Raw genomic sequence first — 24,161 nt, forward strand, 5'->3', positions numbered from 1 at the left:
ACATCTTCGCTTGCGATTGTCGTAAATGTACACAATGCCGAACCAATCTGAACGCATCGGACAGTGGGCTACACCACACCGTCTCTCTGATGTACGTAGGCGGCCGTCATATTGGATTTGGAACTACTTTTGAAAACAAGATGGCGGCCCCAACCATTCAAACACCATGTAAACAAGATAAAATAAAATGCGTCTTTTGTAGCTCGTCAGTATTAAGATTGCATTGTTTAAATAATAATAAATGTAGATCTGCAAATTCTCACAATATATTAACAAACTTGATAAAAGTAAAAGATGCCAGTATTGACATTGAGATCATATTAAATCATCTGTTTCTGTGCTGTGATTGTATTGACTATATTACAAATTTAAATACAAAAACTGAACTCCTATATGAAAATGTGAGGCAAATCATTCAAAATGTCAAACGAACGAAGCGCGGCCTCCTTTCTCCAAGACAAAAGGTCTCCGACCAGATACTGTTGTCAGTGGAGAAGCTGAAACAACTAAAATTGACAGGTAATTGTAATGTATAAGAGTACTATAGATTACACTGTATTCAAAAATGCATAATGAAAAGGCAACCTGAAGGGGAGACTCTTCGGCGTTGTCAGTCATGTTCCCTGTAGACTGACAAGAAAATCTGAAGCAAATTTATCTGTTGTTCATAAATAATCCTTTAAAAGTCATGTACAGATGCATCAATAGAAACATACTACAAAGTAAAAGTTTTATACAATAAAAATTATTCATAACAGTTTAGCAATATAGTATTTAGCAATTTTAGAAATTTATTTGCTTTAACTTTGTTTTACTGACAATGATTTGTTCAGACTGACAAATTCTGTCAGACCAAATGACTGACAGGTATTTAAAGTTGTCATGAACACTGCAAAAAAACAACAATGATTATAAAGAAACAAAGAACTAATAAACAGTTTTATTGTTGGCTCTTAATCTTTTGTCTGGCGACGCATCTGACTTGCAGAGTTTTATTCATTAAAGCATCGCAAGTTGAAATAGTTGCATTTTTAAAATACAAATATAAATTAATGTTGTCACTAAAAGTAGATTAGATTGCACTTACACATGTAATAATATCAGCATTTATTTAAATAACATAAAATGATGCAGCTGAATAATTATCTTGATCTACTCTTAATAGACAATACACAAGTTACAACCTCTATTTTGTATTATTTTTTTTTACTTTCACCTTTAAAATTTATTTTTCAGACCAAAATTTGTTAAGCATCTGGCCTTAACTTTATTTATAGGCGCATACCTTATTCCATGACACTTGTCCTATGCCAATCATCTTTTAAGAAAAAAAAGTCCAATATCATTCCTTGAAAATTGAATGCTACAGTGTAGCATATATGTATATGTAACCAAGTTCAAACAAGAATATTACTATGATAATACCATTATTCCCTTCAACGAGCATCAGAGCAATCCTTATTTATAATAAAAGACTTATTGGAAAATAAATATAAAAACAGTGTTCTATTTATTACTAGAGACTTTGCAGTAATCACAGAGGTGTTTCATTTTCAAATCAAACAAACTTTGTTGTTAAGATAGCCAGGCATTAAATACATGTTCCTGTGCAGAAAAATAACTGATAATGAGTTTCATCCACTAAGACACATAATCTTCCAACTTTTATAAATTAATAATCTGTAGACATTAAAAGTTATTCCTAATCAAGTGTACAATATAAAGAAGTGAAACTCCGGCTGCTGGAGTAGTATTGTATTCTCATTATATACAATTAGTTGGTCCTTGATTTCTATTAAAGACTGCATTGTATGATTATAAATTATGTATTAGTCTTAATTAATAGAAGCTTTGTATTTGATTAAGTACATGACCAACATTTGGGCAAATCTTCATGGTTTCTGCTAATTATTGACTGATTTACTTTTCATGCTTTACATTTATTTCATATTTCAAGATATATATCTTTATACCCAAATCAAAACAGTAGATTTTACACCATTTAATTTCCGGTACTGTCAGTACACATTAACACGGTGGATATTTGATGCTGTTTATTTTTTTAATGATTTAAATTAACTTACATACATATATTATAAACTTACTGCTTACTGTTTGTGTATTCTAATAGTCAGAGATACAGAACATTCAGTATGCTTTATGCTTTACAATGTACCATGTTATTGGCTTGTTGATATCATGTATATTTAACTAACATTTTGATGATTTGTTTTAATATGAAACTTAAAAACAGAATCATCATCACTCAGCACTGGTGACAAAAGAAGCAGAAAACGAATTTCATTTGGAGATGAGCATGGCTATGCAAAACATTCTGTTGAAGAACTCAATGAGAATGAGAATTTTCAAACTGATGCAGAAAACATTGTTAAAAATCCTGAGATTTCTGAAAATTTAACACTTATTGAGAATCAAATGAACTCAGTTGCAAATAAACATAGTGTTTTGTTTCCAAGTGGGTCAAAAACTATGACGGATAAACATTTGTTCAATAGGGCTGTCATTGAATTTAGTAAGACTTGCCCTTTACTTTTTCAGTCATTGTTAATAGCCTTCAGTAAAATTCAAGACCCTGTTTCAAAAATTGCAACACTGGCAACAGTATATGGTATGATATTACACAGCCGAAACAACAAAGTTTCTGGTATACAACGATTGTTCTCAACAGTTGCTCTTGCATACAGTGCAGATAATAGGGTACATGTTAAAATGTTGAAAAATTGTTAATGAATGTTGATATGACCAAGGGTAAGAGTTGGCAATTTTGCATTAAAATTTTAAAAGTTATAATGATGATGTAATTTCTTTTTTTGCATACTATAACAAATCTATTCAGAAAAAAAAAAAAACTAAGGAAGAACAGTTAAAAATGCTTAGAACTTTTACCCTTGCAACATGTAGAAAGTTTACTGCATGTGTCTGCATTCCACCCATTTGTTATAATGTTAAAAACATTATACAATGCCTCATTTAACTCTTTCAGTGCGGGAACCGAATTTTGAAGGACTTTGCAAACAGTTTGGATCCAGATGAGACGCCACAGAACATGGCGTCTCATCAGGATCCAAACTGTTTGCTATTCTGATAGTATTCATTGAAAAAAAAATCGAAGAAAATGCTAATTTTAGAAATTCAGCAGACTACATTTTAGCAGACGACAAATTTCCCAGCATGCAAAGGGTTATTCAATAAAAAAGTAGAACATCCTGCATGCATTTCATTAAAAAAAGAAGTGGAGTTTTTATCCTTTGATATAGAACAGTTTTTTGGAAAGAAATTCTTCACATGTATTGAATTATGCATATAGCAAACTCTGTATATTATACTATTTCTATTGCATGAAGTTGTTTTTGTTTTAAAATCTTTGTTTTTAGCTCGACTATATATATATATGTACATATAGTGGAGCTTTCCTACTCATCCCCCCTCTCCAACCCTCCACCAAAAAGAATTTATTTTTGAAACATGTAAAAAAAACACAAATATTTATTTCATATTTGAAGGACCATCCCACCCAAGCTATTGCTATCAAACTTGAATTCAGAAATAAAATCTTATTACTTTGTTTTATGTTTTACAAATGTTTAATAGCTTGTGGAAAACATACCTGAACTCAGAATCGTCTATAAAGTACAACTAATTTAAAACATAAGCGATCAATATGTTTCAATTATGGCCCTCTTCCACTTAGAATATGACTATATTATCTTGACATTATTGAATATAAACAATTTCCCCATGATAGCTTACATTATACTGTCAAGCTATCGAATTGTCGAGCGCGCTGTCTCCTGACAGCTCTTGTTATGTTTTATTATGTTGCAGTTTTAGCTCAACGTGGAATAATAATTATGCTCATGGAGAGCTTTAAGGATACTGTTTTGTCTGTCATCTGTCTGTCAGTGCCATTATCTTTTTACCAACCTCTCCTCCTTAACTGCTACCCAGAATTTATTGAAACCTCACAGGAATGATCCTGGGATGACTCTCTCACAAAGTTTTTTAAATTGTTCTGTCTGCTGCATAAGTTGGTCAACAGAGCTAAAAATATATTTTAAAAATCAAAACTTTTTTTTTTCTCTTACTCCTCAAGGCCTAGAGCTTTGATGTTTGGCATGAAACATGGTGTAGTAGGTCTCCACAAAGATTGGATCAAAACTGGGATCAAAATAAGCCCGCCCTGGTTGTTAATGTTTTTCCTGCATGTATATATCAACAATTTCAAGATCTTCCATGAAACTGCAAGGCTTAGAGCCTAGATATTTGGCATGAAACACTATCTGGTAGATGTCTACCATGATTGTTCAAATTATGACTGTGATGTCAAAATTAGCTCCGCCCTGGTGGCCAAAATGTTTTCCTCATATTTATACTGTAAAATCCTCAAACATTTCCTTCTCAAAAGAAACTTAAAGTCCTAGGGCTTTCTGCCAGTGAGACTTAAACTTTATATTGCATTAATTTATTCAGGTTAGCGACACAGGCCCTCTGGGGCCTCTTGTTAAAGTTCTTGTAGACTAGTTTTCCTGAAGAAATATCATGAACTTTATCAGGTTGTTCACTTGGGGGTTTGAATATTTATGTTTTAAAGATACTATTATTTGTAACTTAAAAAAATAAATTAGAAGTGTCAGGCAAAATTTAAGTGTCAAAGAATTAAAGGTTTTTAATTCTAATGAATACATGTAGTTTAAGAGAAATTATTATAATTTGCATATGAAAATAAATTGTAATGTTTCCTTATGTTAATATACATAATTTCTCTAAATAGCTTTACAAACCCTGTACTTATGTTACAACATTAAAACATTAATAGTTCATTAAGACTCATTCACTTAATTCACTAATACATTATTCTTGTACATTCATAAATATTAGCTGTTTGCATACTGTATTATCCATACCCTTGTGTTTATGATAATGTGATGATGCATAATCTATATCATATTAGAAACATTTTATGTGTTTCATCAACAGTTAAAACAGTAACAACATTACAGAGGCATATCGAAGCTATTTACCTAAAAAGCAGATATTCAAAAACACAATGCCCCAGTTACAGGAATACAAAATCACGAGGAACAATACTTTATTGACAAACTCATTTTAGAAATATATCTAAAACTTCACAAAAGATTATTCCCAATAATGTCCAAATTGAGCTTGAACTTATGCCCCACAGTGAATTTTTTACACAGATGTTTTGTTATTATTGTGTCTATTATTGTCAGTGAGCATGCATATAGCAGTATGCTAAAGTACATTTCATTCACAAGTATTTTACTGCTTACTGGGATTTTCTTGTGTCCGCGACAAGTGATCAGTGGACAACTTTTTACAATTCTTAAAATACAAATTTTTCAGATATGTTTGAAATTAAGCAAACGTATAGTAAATACTTTTTAATCAATACTTTTTTCTGCAAATATGATACAGAATTAGCTGTCAATATATATGCCCCTTTAATGTTAAAAAATATATCTGTATTAGTTTTGCTTTTTAACAATCTGAATGCATATTTTCAGTTGCTGACAAAGCTGAACACTGTCCATCTTACACTGACAGAGCACTCAAAGAGAAACCTCATCAATCTATATGGAGAAGAGGCTGAAGAGAGAATTCTCAAAGCTGTGTCAGCAGGAAATGATGGAAAATTAAATGGAGACAACTTGGATATTCGGTAGTTTTAATTTCTTTCTTTAAATTTAATATCATATAACTCATACTTTGTATAAAAAAAGAGTATATATTTTTATCCATTTACAAATATTATCAGTTACCTTTACATTTAACATAATAATGTATTGTTGAGTTTTTATACAAAATAAAATAATATCTCAATGTCAATATCATTTGACAACATTCAACCAAAAACGTATTGACTGAAAAATATAGGCATTGTAATGTATAGTATCTAGTTATATATAGGTTCATTAACATTTATAATTAATACACAAATTCTTGTTCCACAGAGTTCAAACCAATGATGTCAGATTATCATCAAAGGACAAAGATTACCACTTCTTTGCATCAGACTTCACAATAGATAGGGTGAACTTGACAGGTCTGAGTAAAGTGACTCCAAGTAAAGAAAACATTAACTTGTCAGTCAAAGACTTTGTTCCAAGCCAAGAGGAGTACACATACTTTACAGACTCACTTAAACTCCTTATAGCCAGAGATCTTCTGAAATTAAATGGTTTCAAATGGATGAAAGGTGTTGTTCCGCTTCATATTCCTCACGATTTTGAAGAAGACATGGCTAAAAAATCCAAGATATTTGTTCTTCCTGTCAGTCTAAACAACGAATCATCTTATCAAGACTGTATTCACATAATGGATGAATATGAACAGTACATCAACAGATGGTACTCGAAAACTGGAAGAGGTATTTTGTTATATTTAATTTAATTTATGTGCTATAGATATATATGTTACCTGTCAAGATTCATGAACACCTTGTACATGTAGTTTTTACTTTTTTAAGTCAGTGTTGTTTCTTTTTCATTAAAAAACTGCATTTTGTTGTTAAAAGGAAATTTGTTTTAAACATCAGTCTATTATAATAGTATTAAGGAAATTGCATTAATTTATACATATATGAATACTGGTATGTGTTATTATAAACTAGGAGCAGAGCTGTCTGCATTAAGGGTGCCTGTCGGTGGAGATCAGTTGACACGCGTAAGACTTGAGGGAGCAAAGTCATTGAGAGCTGGAGCCCACACTACTTCAGAACGATTTGATCATCTTGATCCAGTCATTATTGAGATGTTCCACACACTACAAGATTATCTTGAAGTATGTCCTGTTCACTATTCTTGTTTTGTGTCTTTTAAGGATTATGAATATTATTAGAAGAAATGTAAAAAATATGTGAATGAAATGTTTATTTCGCTTTTGAAATATCTCTTGTGTTTGCTCTTTTAACTTAATTATTTTTATGTACATAATTACAGAAGCTGTGTAAGAAATTTTTGGACTTTGGCAAGGCAAGAGACCCAGGCACACTAGCCAACCTGAAGATAGCAATTCAAAGGGTTAATGTGAATGGGAATGTAAAAAGCCGTTTTAAGGTAATTTAAAAAATTCATGAGTAACATTAAGAAACAATTTGTTTCCACGAATAACACTAAGAAACAGATTAAATGGACATGCTATTGTGAAAAAAAAGAAGATATATTATAAGATTTAATTTTGGGAACAAACAAGTAACCCAATTTGAATATTTTTTAGGCTCATGAGGACTTCATTATCACATGTGGTACCAGTTACCTGTATTCATACATCTTATCAAAGTTCAACATGGAGACCCTGGAGGACTTCCCCAAACACCCTGCTATCAAAGAGTCCATCAATATGTGGACGGTCGAACCAAAACGCAAGGTCTTCAACAAGATAATGGACGAGGTTTTGTCTGACCTTTTCATTCCGTTTGAGGTTGAGGTAAATACTGCATTTTCTTCATATTTTTTTCATATAACAAACACCCATTGCTGATATTTTTAAGGCAAGACTTTGCCGACTATTTTGGTATTTTAAGCTGACACATATCACACAAATATGAAAAAGATTTAATTGAAGCTTGCCAAACTGTTTGGCTCCTTCGCACATAATTCACAACATTTATGTAACATTTTTACTGTATTACGGCTACAAAAATAATGTCTTTTTAATAATGCCTGTTTATGTTAATAGCACTTCAAACATAAATTATATTTCATTGTTTTTTTTACTGTTTACATGTATAGAGGTATTGGTTTGCACTGAGTTTTATTTTTGCATAAGACTTGATCTTCTTTTTTTATAGTTTCATCCATTCATATCAAGCCACCCTTAGAACATGTTTTCTTTTCCTTAAATTGAGTGTCATTTATCTGCTAATTTTCTTCAAGGAACCGGATGAAAGAGTCACCATCACAGTCCAGAACCAGAAGTTTGAAGTTGCTGTTGAACATAGTGCAATGTTAAAAATACCCTTAATCATAAACAATGCCAGGTACACAGTAGCTGTGTCAACAACTGACATCAGGAAAGGTGTAACAGTGCAAGTTGGTGGTGTTGCCCTCAATCTGAAGTCGTCACATGAAGACGGAGACAACACATTGAAAACATATGCAGTAAATTTTCTTCAGTGGTATTTTTCTGTCATACAAATGAAAGATGCTATAAGAGAAGGGGATATGAGACGTGTAAACATTACACTTAAACATATGGTACCATTCTTCTACAGTCATTCTGTTTTGTCCAAGTACATGGTTGAATGCATTGACTATATTTTGAAAACGGAGCACACTCTATCACCATACATGTCCCTGAAAGTTCGTGCAGCAACTTTTGTGAATCCAAAAGGAAGAAAAGGAAAAAACAAAGCTGCAGATATGCAGAAAGAAAATGAAGTAAAATACCTGAAAAACCTCATCCGTTCTTTAGGTGCAAACAAAACAGAAAAATCTATTGTAGGTATCACTAAAGCCGGCCCAGTCATGCTAGAAATTGCAGAAAATTTTGATGAAATGACTGGATCAAAAACAGTGAAAACCACTCACAAATTGAAAAGCAAAGAGATTGACATTGAAGTTCTGACCAATAAACTCGTGGGTTTACGATTATGGGATCAGGATAAACCAAGTATGTTGCCCGACTCGCTTTCAAAGTCTCCCTTTGCATTTGATCGCAAAGTGTTCAAAACAACTGTCATGTCTAAAATACAGAGACTGTTAATGGATGTTCCAACTGTTGAGAATGATAATGATGAGTAGATGTGTGATTATAATTGTCTCTCTTAAAGGGTGCGCAGGACATTTGTTATTCCCATTCCACTGATTGTAAACATTAAAGAGATTCATCTTCAGGCATTCATCAGTTAGCAAACATTGAAGAGATTCATCTTCAGTCATGAATCACTTGATTTTGAAAATCCATTCACTTTTCAAATTATTTAACACAATCATGTTTATTTTGCAATATTTGATACTTTTGTATTGTACAGTACATAAAAATTAGCTTCCTGTGTTAAAGATTTAATTTTTGAGGGAAAAAAATACATGGTCAGATGAATTAAATATTTTGAATCTTGGCAATTTAACGTTTAAGTGTGTTTGACTGGAATTTGGCTTATTCAACTTTTGAAGCAGAACAACTTCAAAATAATATGTAAGACTGTTGTGTACTTCAAGAAAATATTTGTTGAAATAACATTTTTTCAATATTTTCTAACATTGTGTTAAGTATGATTACTTTTACAGACAATTATGAATGAATATCATCCCAAGACAACACTTTTAGAACATTATTATGCCCCCCGGATTGAATGATCGGGGGCATATTGTTTTTGGCCAGTCTGTCACTTTTGAAATATTGAACATAGCAACTTGATATTTGGCATGCATGTGTATCTCATGAAGCTGCACATTTTGAGTGGTGAAAGGTGAAGGTCATCCTTCAAGGTCAAAGGTAAATTTAAAAAAAGCGGCCCATAAGGGGGCATTGTGTTTCTGACAAACACATCTCTGTTTAAGGATACGTTCACATATAGCGCGTTTTCTTCTTCATTATACTCCCACAGTCAAAGTTTAGGGGGGTATATAGGAGTGAAATTTTGTCAGTATGTCAGTCCATATATCAACCTTTGGGTCAATCACGCTATAATCTTTGTATATACTGCTTATTACTGTTGCTGTTAGAACGTAAAATAAATGGTGATGTGCTTAAAATCACCAAACATGTAAATAAGTTTTTCTTATTTTGTGAAGACAACGTGCAAAATATTCTGTGTCAATGCGGCATGTGGTGGTATTTGTCATGTCTGTGACAAAGCTCTAGTTCCATTTTGTTTTCTGTTAGGATCATTTTCTACATAGACAGAAGCTAGTACACATGTCAATTGAAAAGAAAACGAATTGTAATTAGTAAATTAAGAAATAGTAAACCCCACTGAGGGTCATATGGCTTCAGTCCATATACAGTTTGTGACTGCCTGGCTGGTCACTATAATGCAATTGGGACCAAAGTGGAGTTTAATATGTCTTATATTACACTGAAGAGGTTTCCCTGCACCACTGTACAGTGTTGTATGATTGTTTATGGAATAGAACCTAAATATACAAATTAAATCCCGAAGTTTGTAGCCCTGCAGTACATCTGCAATGTTGTAATTAATATAATTTTAGAATAGAAATACTGGTTCTTTTAGATTTGAATAATGTTGTTTTCACTTCAAGAAACAACTTATTGGCTTTCTAAACATTTATTTACATTTGAATATTTTGTAAGTTATGACAACTAATGTTTAACAATAACAGAAATAAATATTTTATTATTTTACTCCTCAGAGATATTAGTCCTTCTATATCTATATTTTTGGTTAATTTAATGCAAATTGAGTGGTCCATATACTCTCAAGTTTCATTATGGCATTTTACAGACTGAAACCGGTTATATACATGTAGATATAGAAGGACCATTATCTCTGAGGTGTAATATTGTTATATATACATAACAATTTGTAATTATATACATTATAATGATGGATTTTAACAGTTTTTATATCTCATTGGAACAAATATACTTATTTAGTTAAAATGTTACTAATATAAATAATGTATTTTAGGTCTTGACAACTCATGCAAATTATGAATGATAACACTTTTACAGTTACACAAGTGAATACATGAATATATACCTATGTCCGTATTTTTTTGGTTTCAATGGTTTATATTTTATGCTCAATAAAACAATTTGAATATCCTTGTATCTTGTTTCCTGTCTTCTCTTAACAAGAGGGCCAAGATGGCCCCAGTTCGCTCACCTGAGAGGAGCCGGTTCATTCAATCTTTACCAAACCTCAAACTTGACCTAGATATTGTCCAGACAAACATCCTGGTCAAGTTTCATCATTATTGAACCAAAACTCAGGCATATGGAATGTTTTTGTAAGATTTGACCTGGTGACCTATATTTTGAGTTGACCCCCATACATCTCATTTCTTGACTTTTAAAAAGTTGGATTATGAAAAACAAATGTCTCAAAATGATGCAAGGCTATTGTTTTGCTGGAGTCAAAAATGAGAAATTGCAATTTGCTTGCATCAAAACGCAGGATTTTGCTTCGATTGAAATTTCTGTAAATGTAGAATAAAGTGCTAATGAAGATGCCTGTCAGTGCATTGTATTCAGGTTTGCAATCTATAATGGTGACGATTAAAAAAAAAAGTACTATCAATTTGCTTTGAATTTTTCTCTACAATTCTTACAACAGTTTTCTTTTGTTCCACTATACAAAACATTGTCAAACCCAAAATATTTCACCAACTGAAGTCGAAGACATGTTTCAGTGTTTTGACAAAAATCAACCATTTCTTTGGTCATTCCTTTTCTATTAGATGCAATATCACTATTATTAAAAAATAGCACAGCTGAGGACTGTTGTCCGGTACGGCCTGCCCTTCCTATTTCTTGCAGATAGTTTTCAAGACAAACTGGAGGCCTCATATGCATAACTCTCTCAACAGAAGGAGCATTTAACCCCATTCCCAAGGCCACTGTTGCCAAAATGAGGCGTGTGGTTGGAGTTCTTTTACACAGGTCTGTAATAATATGCTTTTTCATGTCTGCTGTGTAATCAGTATGAAATTGCGCAAACAATCGATTTTCGGGTATGTGCTCTTTACCATTATACTGTTTTTCCTTTAATGTACTGTTCAATACTTGATAACAATAGCCCAGCGCCTCAAGATTTTCAATATAAGCTATTGTTAATGGGAATTTTTCCATTTTATTGTCCAGTTCATGAGCTAAAGGTTCAATAAAGGAATTATATTTCTCCACTTTCCTAATATTTGGAGGTCTATTCCTTACATCAATGAAGATGTTTGGCCGGTCTGGATTAACAGCAACAACAGTAACATTTTTATACATTAGCGACTGTGCTAGGGTATTAATACTTTCTGGTTTAGCTGTTGCTGTTAGGGCCACATGGGCAATCTGTGGGTGTAGGCAGGTCAATTCTCCCAACCTTTCAAATTTAGGTCTAAATTCTGGTCCCCTGCAACGAGATATATTTATTTATGTAATTTACAATGCTGTACCTTCTGCTTATGAATGCATGATTTACCAAGCACTTAGATGGCCTTGTTGTTTTAAATGCCTGCAGTTTGAAACAAATACATCAATATCATGACTTCATAAGTTTAATATATTTCTTCACAAATCATGAACATTTATATAAACACTTTGACAGCAATTATCAGATTCTGACACATATTTTACCACAATTGTGGAAATTGTACAGGATTTTAGACCACTATAGGAAAATAAAGATTAATTGTTAAAATAATTTAAGGATAAATAATAAATTTGTCAAACTATTGAAAGAAATAACTAGGAAAATGTAGGGAAATGAATGACCTGCTAAGCTAAATTAGTGTCATAGCTTTGTCAACATGAATTTTAGGGTAACATGCCCTTGTGAAATATGTTCCCCTTGTGATAGTTAAGATGCATACCAAATTTGGACCAAAAGATTAAGCGACATGGATGCCCCTGACAAAGAGAGGGTCACGAAATTAGCTCCATTTTGTTGAGCTAAAAAGAGAGCTAATATGATTTTATTCATATATTGATATTATGAGGTTTAAAACAAACTTGCCATTCCAATATCATGTGGACCTCATCAATAACAATGCCGCAAAGGTGCTCTTGGTAATTCTTTGATCTGATCATCTTGGCAATGGCTTTGCTTTGGAACAAACACTCTGGGTGTGTATAGATGATGTGGTATTTTCCATCCATCAGTTCCTTCATTGTGACTTCTTTAGGAAGAATCACCTTGTCTGAAACAGGATAATACATTTCTTAAAGGACATGTACTATATAAAATTTTTACAATATCCAGTCAGCATGAGTGCATGTTAATAATACCCATACTATATTGCGATGCAGTACAGCTATTTTTTTCCTTCTTTGTAAAGTACCGGAAAATGGCACTTTCCCAATCTGGGAAAAAATGACATATTTCCCAAATGAAGGTTAATTTATTTTATTTTTTTAATGAACTTTAATTAATTTACTTATGCAGCTCTATGGCTAGAACCTTAGTAAATATAATATTAACAACTAGACATCAGTTATTCTCAATTTTAAGGTATTTGTTAGCAAAAATTCAAATACACTGATTTCCTAAATTGAAGATTTCATATGGCGATTTTTCCCAATTTCAAAGTTTTCACGACTAGATTTTTCCCAATTTTGAGGTTTTCACGACTTTAATTTTTCCCAATTGGACTGGTACGGGTACTTTTCACAATAGGACAAAAAACGCTGCAATAACATAAATTCTTTAAAAACACAAATTGTTTTCCTTCCAATCCTGCTCACAACAAATAAGTATTAACAATTTTATTGGATTTGTAATTGTTATTGATAAAAACTACAGTATATATCTTTTTTTTTATTTAGCTTTCTTTGCTTTTACAAAAGCATCCAAACATTACAAGCACTCATATACCATAGCTTATTTTAAAGAAAATCAAAGTAAAAAATGGGCTTAACTCTCAAAAAATATAGCTGTAAGAGTAAATTCTGTTTACATACACATACATGGATGATCAACAAATATTCTGTCTATGTTCATCTAAAGGACAAAGCTATCACAATAGCCTGACATTTTTTTTTTTAAACCCATCAATAATAAAAACAGACTAGTCAAAATAAATAGGCTCATTTTGTTTCTATTCCCAAATACATAGGCTAGATTTCTTCAAATGTTCTTAACATGTTGCATATAGAATAACACCATTTGAGATTTTTTTATATGTGGTTTACCATCGCAATCCGTGTCTTCCATGTCTTCTTCAGCATCAAAAGTTGTCGCTCCAGAACCACTGTATGATAAGGAACATGCCATGATCCCTTTGGCACGCAACTCCCGCACCTTACAATACAAATGTTGTTACATAAAAATACATTCTAATGTTGAAAAAAGTTTAACCTCTAACTTTTATTGATAGTTTATTTTAAACTTATAACAAGTTTGAACAAATATAAATGATAAAAGACTAAGAACTAAACATTAAAGTAAATGTTATCATGAATCACTGACTGCAATTCGATCTTCATAAACCATAAAATGCACAATATTTTGCCCCTAAACATACTGCTTTTTGTATATGCAACCAATAACACAGGTTTAAGTTGCAGATCATAGAACAGGTAACATGCTAAATAGCTTGCTTATTTTAGAAGTATTTCATTACCTGTTCTTCCATTATTGCATTGATTGGTGCAATGACAATAACTATCATAGGCTTTGACTTTCCGAACTTCTCCTGAGAAAAGAAAGAATAAAAAGTTCACAACATTGCCAACAGAAAAAGTTCAGACACTTATTAGTTCATTTTGTTTTGAATATTTATAACTAAATTATCCTAAGTATGGTTTTAGGAGTCCGCATCAAAAATCAGTTAAAACTGTTTTGTAAATTGCTACACTGTCTCAATGTCTCAGTTGGTTTTTCCATTAGCGGGATGATAATTATTAAATTTAATTGTAAATTCAATACAGATTATAGCACAGGTACATGTTTTACTAGTCACGACCCCCAACACATAATTATACATATTATAATGGGCATAAGTTGTGATAACAGTAGGCACCAAACTAAAGTTTGTTTTTGTTACTGCCATATTAGTTAAAATTCCTATTAATAAGAGGTTGATAATAATACACAATATCTAATAATTTCGACTAAATCATTAACCCATTTATGCCTAACATCCTGAAAAAAGGACATTGCAAACAGCGTAGACCCAGATGAGACGCCGCATAAATGTGGTGTCTCATCTGGGTCTGCGCTGTTTGCTTAAAAAGAATTTCTTTATGAAATAATCAAATATTCTCAATATAGAAATAAATATACTTGACATCCCTTATTTTGGAAATAAATTGATCCAATTTAGAAGGATGAGAGAGTCAACTAGGTATAAATGGGTTAATGAAATCGATCGTGATTGCAAAATGAAATTTTTGTAGACGTACTGCCATCAAATATGGGAGCATCTGGAACAGCAAACTTTTACCAAAACCAGTTGGTAGGACTGCTATTGTGTCTTTTCCATCGAACACAGCTTGAAGAACATCTAGCTGTTGCTGCTTAAGCTCAATGTTAGCTTTCAATTTCGTCAATGACACTTTCACGCAATGTTCAAACGACGCCATTGTTGTTGTTGTGAGAACTATATTTTCGATGTAATATCTTCCGCCTAGAGGCGTTAGACATATCCTTCCACCAAATACACCCGAGAGACGATCGCCGATATGGCGGAATTGTCCGAGGAATCCCGATTGAATGCCGAACGCGTCTATTTTGCGGCTTCCATAGGTCACACTGTATAAACTATTTCCCATACTACTTGCCGAAATACATGTAAAATAATAATCATGAAAATGTGCGATTCAAGCAAGTAAAATATTATTTTGAAGTTTTAAAACACATAAGTGGTATTAAATATAATATGAAATATATATTTTTTCGATATAAACTTTGTAGTTTTTAAAACCTTATATCAGTGGAGGTAAAAATAATGCAAAATATGTATTTAGAAGTCAACGCGCATGGTATGGTTGGGTCTTGAGTTGCATCACCAACATGAGATGTAAGTTTCACCGTTCAATTACTCGAAAATCAGACACTTACGTTAAATCTATTCATCTTGGATTACCGTCTGGGTGCTCTTCTTTAAGTAGCACATCAACGAAAAACACATTATCTGAACAATTTTATGATTGCCAATTAAACATTTAAATGGATATTGATCAACATTAACCCATTCATGCCTAGCGTCCTGAAAAAAAAGGACATTGCAAACAGTGTAAACCCAGATGAGACGCCGCATGATGCGGCGTCTCATCTGGGTATACGCTGATTGCTTAATGGATTTTCTGTAAGAATTGTTCTAAATATAGAAATAAATATACTAGACATCCCTAATTTTGGAAATAAATTGATCCAACTTAGAAAGAAGGGAGAGTCCACTAGGCATAAATGGGTTAAGCAAATATCAACATTTTATTTTCAACAAACATGTTGTTTCCGGGAAAATTTGCGCTGGTAAATCAGTAGTATTTTTAGTGAAAATGGTTCGGCAATGTAAAGGAAGTACAGCTATGTTAATGAATGAACAGTTATGTTTTACAGAAATGCGTTTAAATCCAACTATATTGTGTATCAAAATTTATTAGCACTTTACTTTTTTCTAAATGAGTTCATCAACATATAACTTTTATTAAACTCATGAATGTGAGAAATGTGTTTTTATATGTAAATTGTTTTAATGCGGGCCTGTAGTAAAGAATATTATCGTCCAAATGCCCTCCAAATGCATGATTAAGTACGTACCGCGTACACTGTTCACAATGGTGGATAAACTTGCTTCTTCAATGAAGAACTCACATTTGTTCTAGCCATTAGAGCCACATCATTTTCGCAAAAAAATCAAATAACTGCTTCATGAATGAAATCTTCCTTACAACAATGAACTGTATCGTTTTATCATTAGACTGCCGTCAGATTCATTGAAAAATACTAAAAAATGTTCAATGTTTTCGATTTGTTACCGGAGTATATTCAACCATTTGGAGTTAAAATTCGTGGGATTTAAAGGAGTTAACCTGATTCACAATCGATTATTATTGTATTATAATATCGATAAATAAATACTGCGTTGCAAACTGAACTTCACAATAGCATATTTCATAGTAAATTGTATGTTACGTAAGCCATGTTCTAAATATTTGCTTTGTGAATACAACTTCTGCGACCTTTTTTTCTCAACTACAAACAACTGTTTTTTGTTGCACATTATTGTAATGAGAATAATGCGGATTTGTGCGTTGACAAGGAGCAACGGAATTTCGTCTTAAGAATATTAATCGCATATCAGACTCTGTGCGACATGACTATATGTAAGGGGAACAAGAAACTAATAACTCGACGATCGGCTTATCTAGATTACAAAATTTATTAGATGAATAGCATTAACAATCAATACATTCGTTACCATGAAATAATTATCTAAACATTAAGAGGAACAAAAATGTTTGCCTACCCATAAGTACATGGTATGTATAGATTACTCAATTCAAATACCATTGGCAGCGATTTTTTGTAAAATGTATAAGCACGAGTTCTATTTTTTATTTTTTATTCTAAGAATGTGATGGTCGATCCATTGATGGTCTGTCTAACCGTTCATGTGCACGATCAGGTAAGTTGATGGTTAAAAGAATCTTTGAGGTCACTTGAGCGTTTGCGCTTAAATTGCTAAATACTGTTTTAATAAGACTCATCTAAAAAGTTAAGTGTTGGTCTGGTCACATGTTTTAATTCTCAGGAACATCCACATTGACCTTAAACGCACTCACTTCTTGTTGGCTGTCTGTCTCTCTGGCAGTATGTATGTCTGTCTGCCCGGTCTTCACTGTAACGATGGATTGTTTAGCAACCATTTTTACGGACACATTACTAGTAGTTAAAAACAGTAAGCTATGGCCTTTTGCGTGGCTTTAAATATGTTTTATGTGACTACCGAGTATTATTAGTCATAAAATAAGATGTGTTTGTGAAACACAATGTCCCCCTATATGACGTTTGACCTTGAAGGATGGCCTTGACCTTGACCCGTCACCACTCAAAATGTGCAGCTCCTTGAGATACACACGCATTTCAAATATAAAATTGCTAGCTTCAATGTTGCAGAAGTGACATTACATGAGCAATTTTGACCCATATATTGGCCTTGAAGGATGACCTTGACCGCTTCAATATTGCAGAAGTGACATTACATGAGCAATTTTGACCGATATATTTGACCTTGAAGGATGACCTTGACCTTTCACCACTCAAAATGTGCAGCTCCATGAGATACAGATGCATGCCAAATATCAAGTTGCTATCTTCAATATTGCAAAAAGTATTAATAAAATAAGCGATTTTCGCCACATATATATGACCTCTGACCTTGAAGGATGACCTTGACCTTTCACCACTCAAAATGTGCAGCTCCATTAGATACACATGCATGCCAAATATCAAGTTGCTATCTTCAATATTGCAAAAGTATTCATAAAATAAGCGATTTGGGCCACATATATTTGACCTCTGACCTCGAAGGATGACCTTGACCTTTCACCACTCAAAATGTGCAGCTCCATGAGATACACATGCATGCCAAATATGAAGTTGCTATCTTCAATATGCCAAAAGAATTCATAAAATGAGCGATTTTGGCCACATATATTTGACCTCTGACCTTGAAGGATGACCTTGACCTTTCACCACTCAAAATGTGCAGCTTCATGAGATACACATGCATGCCAAATATGAAGTTGCTATATTCAATATAGCAAAAGTTATTGCAAAATGTTAAAGTTGGCGCAAACCAACCAACAGACCAACCAACCAACCAACAGACCAACCAACCAACAGACAGGGCAAAAACAACATGTCCCCCACTACTATAGTGGGGGACATAAAAAGTGTATGCATCGCCGAAAAACACCATCAGAGGTTACTCTTTCTGTGTGTGTGTAATTTTGTCAGGCTGTGTTTATATCTTAGTTTGTCCGTCCGAATTTTTGTCCATGACGCTTTTTCTGTCCGACCCTCTGTCAATAACACCAAATATATTATTTTAATACAAAACCACAAACTGTCATATTGTATAATGTTTTATTGAACAACATACTGTTAACACAACACAACATGCAATGTAAATAAAGATATAACATAAGTATGTTACGAACTATTCATCTTAAATTGTGCCCGCAACACAACTAACAAATCCATTGTTAATATGCGTTAATCGAATGTTTTACCACTACGATATCATTTACACCAAATGTTTTATTCTTTGAATATTATTTTTGAAGTTGCGGTTAAATACTAACTATGATGTATTGTTTGTTTCTATTAATAATTTATTATTTGTTTTAAAGTTCTTAGTAAAAAATATTGTTGCTTCGAATAACCTTCAAAATATGTCAATATTTACCTATTAAAAAATCTATTAAAAGTGGTAAAAATGAGGTGAACCAAATTATGTCTTACTATTAAGAATAAATAAGTAACACATAAACGAACATAGATGGGTAACAATAGCAACATATTGGAAGACAGCTATTTTAACAACTGTATACATTGAAAGTAAAAATATCGCAAGTACTGAAACTGTAATTACCTTTAATAAGTACAGTTGTAATTTTTGACACATATTTATTCATACAACCTGAAAAGGACAAGTTTTACCTTGGTTAATTCCTATTTAAATTGATTTTAATAGAAATAATGTCCCACTTTAAGAAGAATTAAGTCATGATCAAAACAAAATATTTTCCTGGATACAGATACTAAGACAGAACAATAATGTCTGATACAAAGAGATTCTACTTTCCATTAAAGATTAATAAGATAGATAATATTATAAATGGATATCATAAGTTCCAATTATTTACTAATGATAACGTTTCTCCTCATTAGCACTTGCTTTATTCTTTTAAAAACTAACCACCTTTAGAATTACGACTCATTTTTGTCACAAAAACGGCTGATCATCTCAAGCTTTGTCGAAATTCTTTAATTAACCCATTTATGCCTAGTTGACTCTCCCATCCTTCTAAATTGGATCACTTTATTTCCAAAATTAGGGATGTCTAGTATATTTATTTCTGTATTTAGAATTTTTTTTACAGAAATTCCTTTAAGCAAACAGCGCAGACCCTGTTGAGACGCCTCATCGTTCGGCGTCTCATCTGGGTCTACGCTGTTTGCCAAGGCCTTTTTTCTAGACGCTAGGCATAAATGGGTTAAACTTATTTTATGTGCTAGATAGTAAGCAGTTCTTTAAGATTTACTACAAAACTCACAAAGCATTAAAGAGCGAATACCAATGTGACTATTTAGGTGCATACAAATGAAATTAATGAAATTGGCACATATTGGAAAATATTACACGAATAAAAGAATATATACTATTTACATTGTCACATACATACACACGGGATTTATAGGGAAATGTTGGCGTAAATAGTACATGGGTCAGTGAAAACGTATAAACACATGCAGGGTTTAAACGAACGCGTAGCAGTACTAAACATGCGTTTTGTATATTTGCAGTTTGTGAGATTAATTGTCATGGACACATTAGGATTAGAGCGAGTAGAATTGATATAATGATCAAAATCAAAATAATGTGAATAAAATAAGTTTTCAAAAATGTTCCCAACAATTATCCATAACGAATACTAACTCATGTTATTGAGACTTAATATTAAACGATCCACCTGCAATATAATTACCTATAATGTTATCAATTGTGTAGTGGTCAAATGATTATATATGTAAAGTGCTGATAATATTCTGAATCCTGAAATTTCAGATATATGTATCACTGGTAAAACTAACTACCGTCAAAATCAAGATACTAGTAATTTAACTGAAAAATTAGACAATGAAAAACATAAAGTATAAATATAGTGGTGTATTGTACCATGTAAATCATCTTGATGTAGTACGTCATGTAACACAATAACTAAACTATCCTACGAATCATAAACAATTGTACATGAAGAAATAGGAATATTTGGCACACAATAATACTGAAGCACATAGAAATACGTACATGTTTATATGAAATATATAGTAAAAACAAAATAAATAATACATAGAAAAGGAGAGTAGTTACTTTGTTTCTAGCTACTTTGTCACTTAACTCTGTACACATCTTAAGTTCGTCATTAACGTTCTCAAGCTTTTATAACTGTTATAACCTAACGTCTGGGGATTTTTTCCAAGAAATTAAATTATTCTGCTTTAAGTGTTTTATTTGTTTTCATTTCATTGTTATATGCATTTATTTAGTTTTTTTCTATACAAAATTGCAACACTGTTGTTGAAACAAGGAAATATTCAACCCGTCCAGAGAAAAGCTCGTTCTTCTACAAACATTTCATCGAAAATATTGCAATATTAAAACTTAAAATTTGGCAATTTGGGCAACATTTGGCACATTTTACAACATATTTGTATAATAAAGAAACATCTGATAAAAAATAAGAAACCTTTAATGTACAAGAAGACTTGCTAATAATAATACTACATACAGTATAAAAATATCTAAAAAAGAAAGAACATTATAAAATACATGTACATAACATATTATTACGCACTGGCATTTGGCACCATTCAATCAAAGCAATGAGATAGTATAAATAATGAAAATCTACTACCTTGACTACTACAAAAGTACGAATGAACGTGATAAACATAAAGACAATCAACATAATGAACAGAAAAGTCCAAATTGAAACAAATAAATGAATAAAAGAAATCTTGAAATAATAAATTGCAACATGAAAGAAAGATTGAAAAAAAAACACGAATAACATGGGAGATTTAAAGAGCATACTTTTTACAACAAATACATTAATAAATATCAAAACATGAAACAGACGATATTCTGGTCATATGATGATCATGATAATGTTTTGTCTTGCAATTCCGATGTTATTGTTATTATTGTTGTTTGTGATGCTGATGCTGCTGATGCTAATGTTGCTGCTAATGATGATGATGATAGCGGTTTAGATGAAATTGATGACGACGAAGATAATGATGACGTTCATGATAACGATGGTGATGATGATGATGACGCTGCTGCTGCTGATGATGATGGTGATGATGACGACAACGACGACGACGACGATGATGATGCTGATGACTATGACGCTGCATTCAGCTGCTGCTGATGATGATAACGACGACGACGACGACGATGATGATGATGATGATGATGATGATGATGATGATGATGATGATGATGATGATAATGACGCTGCATTCAGCTGCTGCTGCGGATGATGATGACAAAAACGACGATGATGACGATGATGATGACGATACGATGACATTGACGACCGACTCTATCCTTCTGTAATCATTTCCTCAAATACATGTAGTAAGCTAATGATGGTGCTGTTACGGTTGCTTGTACATAACTTGATGATGGCGACGTTATGATGACGGTCGCCGTGTCAAGATTTTAAAACTTTCGATTCCCGCCAGAGCACGTTGTATTACATAAATTCCTTCAAAAGTATTGGGTCTCCATACTGAAAGAGAGACCATATCAAATTAGTACACTGAATAGAAAGTATAGAGACTTAGAGTGGGTGTGCATTTTATTTAGCATTTACCTTCAAGCAGCATGTCCACAGTTTAAAGTACTGTATTAGATATGAATACAGTTTTTAAAAGCTGTTTGGAATATGAAACATATTTAGATTTACTTCCTAGACGTCTGCGATAATTTTTTGTAAGATTAAGAGTCTCTGCACATCCTTTGAGAATCCAAACTGGAAGATACGCCCAAAATAATATACCACGAAATAAACGTTATTGTTTATGTTGTAATGACTTAGATTTAGAAGATGAATACCATTTTATAAGTGTATGCCGATGTTACACTGATTTAAGGAAAAAAAATTAAGCCGTAAATTTTATATAAACCCATCTGTATATAAATTCCACCAGTTATTAGTTTCATGACCAAACAGTTATTTATAATGTATGTTAATTTATCAAAGAAGCTCTTGTGATAAGAAATGCGATTCTAAATAATTCAGTTCAATAATTTCATTACAACTCTGATAGTTTATTCATATGTGTATTCGTAAATGTTTGTTTTACGTTATGTAATGTTATTTTGTTATACCTAGTTACGTGATAGAAAAAAATATGTATAATTTAATATAAATCGGTGTACTTGTGTATAAGTCTGAAAAAACTGTCTGTCTGTCTGTCTGTCCGTCTTTAAAAAAAAACGTAATCTTTGAAAGCTGCTTTCCCGGAAACTTTAATGTAGCTCAAAGAGCATCGTTCCATTCAGGCCATTTTCGTTAAAGGGGTATGTCAACTATTAATATGTAAGGAACAATGCACATAAAGGAAAAATGGTGTTCTTTTTAATTTAAAGCGGAAAGAACATATTGAATTTAAACACGCGAAATACAATTTTGACTGAATAAAATACATAACAACCATTTCGTTTATTCAGTAACATCAATTGAAATTGATGCCAATGCTTTTCATTCATTTAATACATTGAAAATGCCCTTTTCCAAAATACTAATATGTGAACGGGTAAGCCCATTACACTCGTAAAAGTCAATATAAAGCGTAAATTATTATGATAAATACCTTGATCGCATGGTCCCGCTGGAAGGGATTACTCGGGCGGAAGTACGTGTTGCCGCAATAGTCACCTCCGATTCGAGTCCTTGACTTCCTCGAATATGTCTTTCTGTTACGTGAGCGAAGGCACTAGAGTGGCTGTGATTGAAACCGACTGAAATTGGTGTTCATATAATTTGTGTAAATACAATAGGGCAGGTGTAAATATATTTGGTGCTAACTGGATTAATGCAAACGAAAAACATAGCAGAAATTTCACTTCGACTTCAAAACCTTTGTGAGTTTAAATGACCGAATAAAAGCTTATTGCATCAACTCGTTCCCTGGGCTAATAGGTAGAATGGTCAAACTACTTACATAACGATAACGCCCTTGGCGTTTCCATTCAATATATCATTTTCAAATTGCAATATGTCGTGATTTTATCAATAACAAGATAACGAAGCTTGGGTGTCATATACATCAACTATCGCAAAAAGGCGTCAAAAGTACACTACACTTTTACAACCGACCCTTTGTGTGCAATCTCTAAAGTCATAAACGAAAACCGTCAAGCAGTGATTTACTAGATGTAATGATTAAGTCCAATTACTCAAATATTGTAAAAACATAATAGGTAACTTTGAACATATAGGTTCTTATGTAAATCTTATCGACCAAAACACTCACATAATAATATCAATTATAATAATAATAATAAAACTGCTACTTCTACTACTTCTGCTACTATTACTACTACTACTACTACTACTACTACTACTACTACTACTACTACTACTACTACTACTACTACTACTACTACTACCACCATTACTACTACTAGTACTACTACTACTACTACTACTAGCTACTATTACTACTACTACTACTACTACTACTACTACTACTACTACTA

The 24,161-nt window shown here is 32.5% G+C and overlaps 5 protein-coding genes across 6 annotated transcripts in view; 1 reads left to right on the top strand and 4 right to left on the bottom strand.

Annotated features, from left to right (window-relative positions):
• LOC127868950 (uncharacterized) overlaps window positions 1-24,161 on the bottom strand; it is a 350,197-nt gene that overhangs the window by 18,869 nt on the left and 307,167 nt on the right. The gene's annotated exons all lie outside the window — the stretch shown is intronic.
• LOC127868951 (uncharacterized) overlaps window positions 1-24,161 on the bottom strand; it is a 340,228-nt gene that overhangs the window by 18,869 nt on the left and 297,198 nt on the right. The gene's annotated exons all lie outside the window — the stretch shown is intronic.
• LOC127868952 (uncharacterized) lies at window positions 85-10,770 on the top strand. The gene is made up of 9 exons (XM_052411171.1): window positions 85-519; window positions 2,255-2,347; window positions 2,599-2,629; window positions 5,547-5,701; window positions 5,994-6,409; window positions 6,653-6,822; window positions 6,981-7,097; window positions 7,258-7,467; window positions 7,917-10,770. Exons 3-9 carry the CDS (start codon window positions 2,627-2,629, stop codon window positions 8,781-8,783), a joined length of 1,938 nt encoding a protein of 645 aa, XP_052267131.1. The 5' UTR covers window positions 85-519; window positions 2,255-2,347; window positions 2,599-2,626; the 3' UTR covers window positions 8,784-10,770.
• On the bottom strand, window positions 11,009-15,360 carry LOC127868953 (ATP-dependent DNA helicase Q1-like). Its single transcript, XM_052411172.1, has 5 exons — window positions 15,058-15,360; window positions 14,277-14,348; window positions 13,846-13,954; window positions 12,671-12,854; window positions 11,009-12,067 (listed from the first exon to the last, which is right to left on the bottom strand). Exons 1-5 carry the CDS (start codon window positions 15,235-15,237, stop codon window positions 11,242-11,244), a joined length of 1,371 nt encoding a protein of 456 aa, XP_052267132.1. The 5' UTR covers window positions 15,238-15,360; the 3' UTR covers window positions 11,009-11,241.
• LOC127868954 (uncharacterized) overlaps window positions 21,429-24,161 on the bottom strand; it is a 6,158-nt gene continuing 3,425 nt past the window's right edge. The window contains exons 4-5 of the mRNA XM_052411173.1: window positions 23,273-23,420; window positions 21,429-22,185 (exon numbers count right to left, since the gene is read on the bottom strand). Coding sequence (XP_052267133.1) covers window positions 22,164-22,185; window positions 23,273-23,420 — 170 coding nt within the window. The 3' untranslated portion in view covers window positions 21,429-22,163. The remainder of the gene's footprint in view (window positions 22,186-23,272; window positions 23,421-24,161) is intronic.

The sequence above is a fragment of the Dreissena polymorpha genome, chromosome 2 (genome assembly GCF_020536995.1).
Source record: "Dreissena polymorpha isolate Duluth1 chromosome 2, UMN_Dpol_1.0, whole genome shotgun sequence".
NCBI lineage: Eukaryota > Metazoa > Mollusca > Bivalvia > Myida > Dreissenidae > Dreissena > Dreissena polymorpha.

What these genes read in the sequence shown, in the direction of transcription:
- LOC127868953 (XM_052411172.1), bottom strand. Translation starts at nt 15,237, where the DNA reads ATGGCGTCGTTTGAACATTGCGTGAAAGTGTCATTGACGAAATTGAAA. An exon ending in ATGCAATAATGGAAGAACAG is followed by an intron (nt 13,955 to 14,276) that starts GTAATGAAATAC and finishes TTGTATTGTAAG; the next exon opens with GTGCGGGAGTTGCGTGCCAA. An exon ending in GGAAGACACGGATTGCGATG is followed by an intron (nt 12,855 to 13,845) that starts GTAAACCACATA and finishes ATCCTGTTTCAG; the next exon opens with ACAAGGTGATTCTTCCTAAA.
- LOC127868952 (XM_052411171.1), top strand. An exon ending in GGAGACAACTTGGATATTCG is followed by an intron (nt 5,702 to 5,993) that starts GTAGTTTTAATT and finishes CTTGTTCCACAG; the next exon opens with AGTTCAAACCAATGATGTCA. An exon ending in GTACTCGAAAACTGGAAGAG is followed by an intron (nt 6,410 to 6,652) that starts GTATTTTGTTAT and finishes ATTATAAACTAG; the next exon opens with GAGCAGAGCTGTCTGCATTA.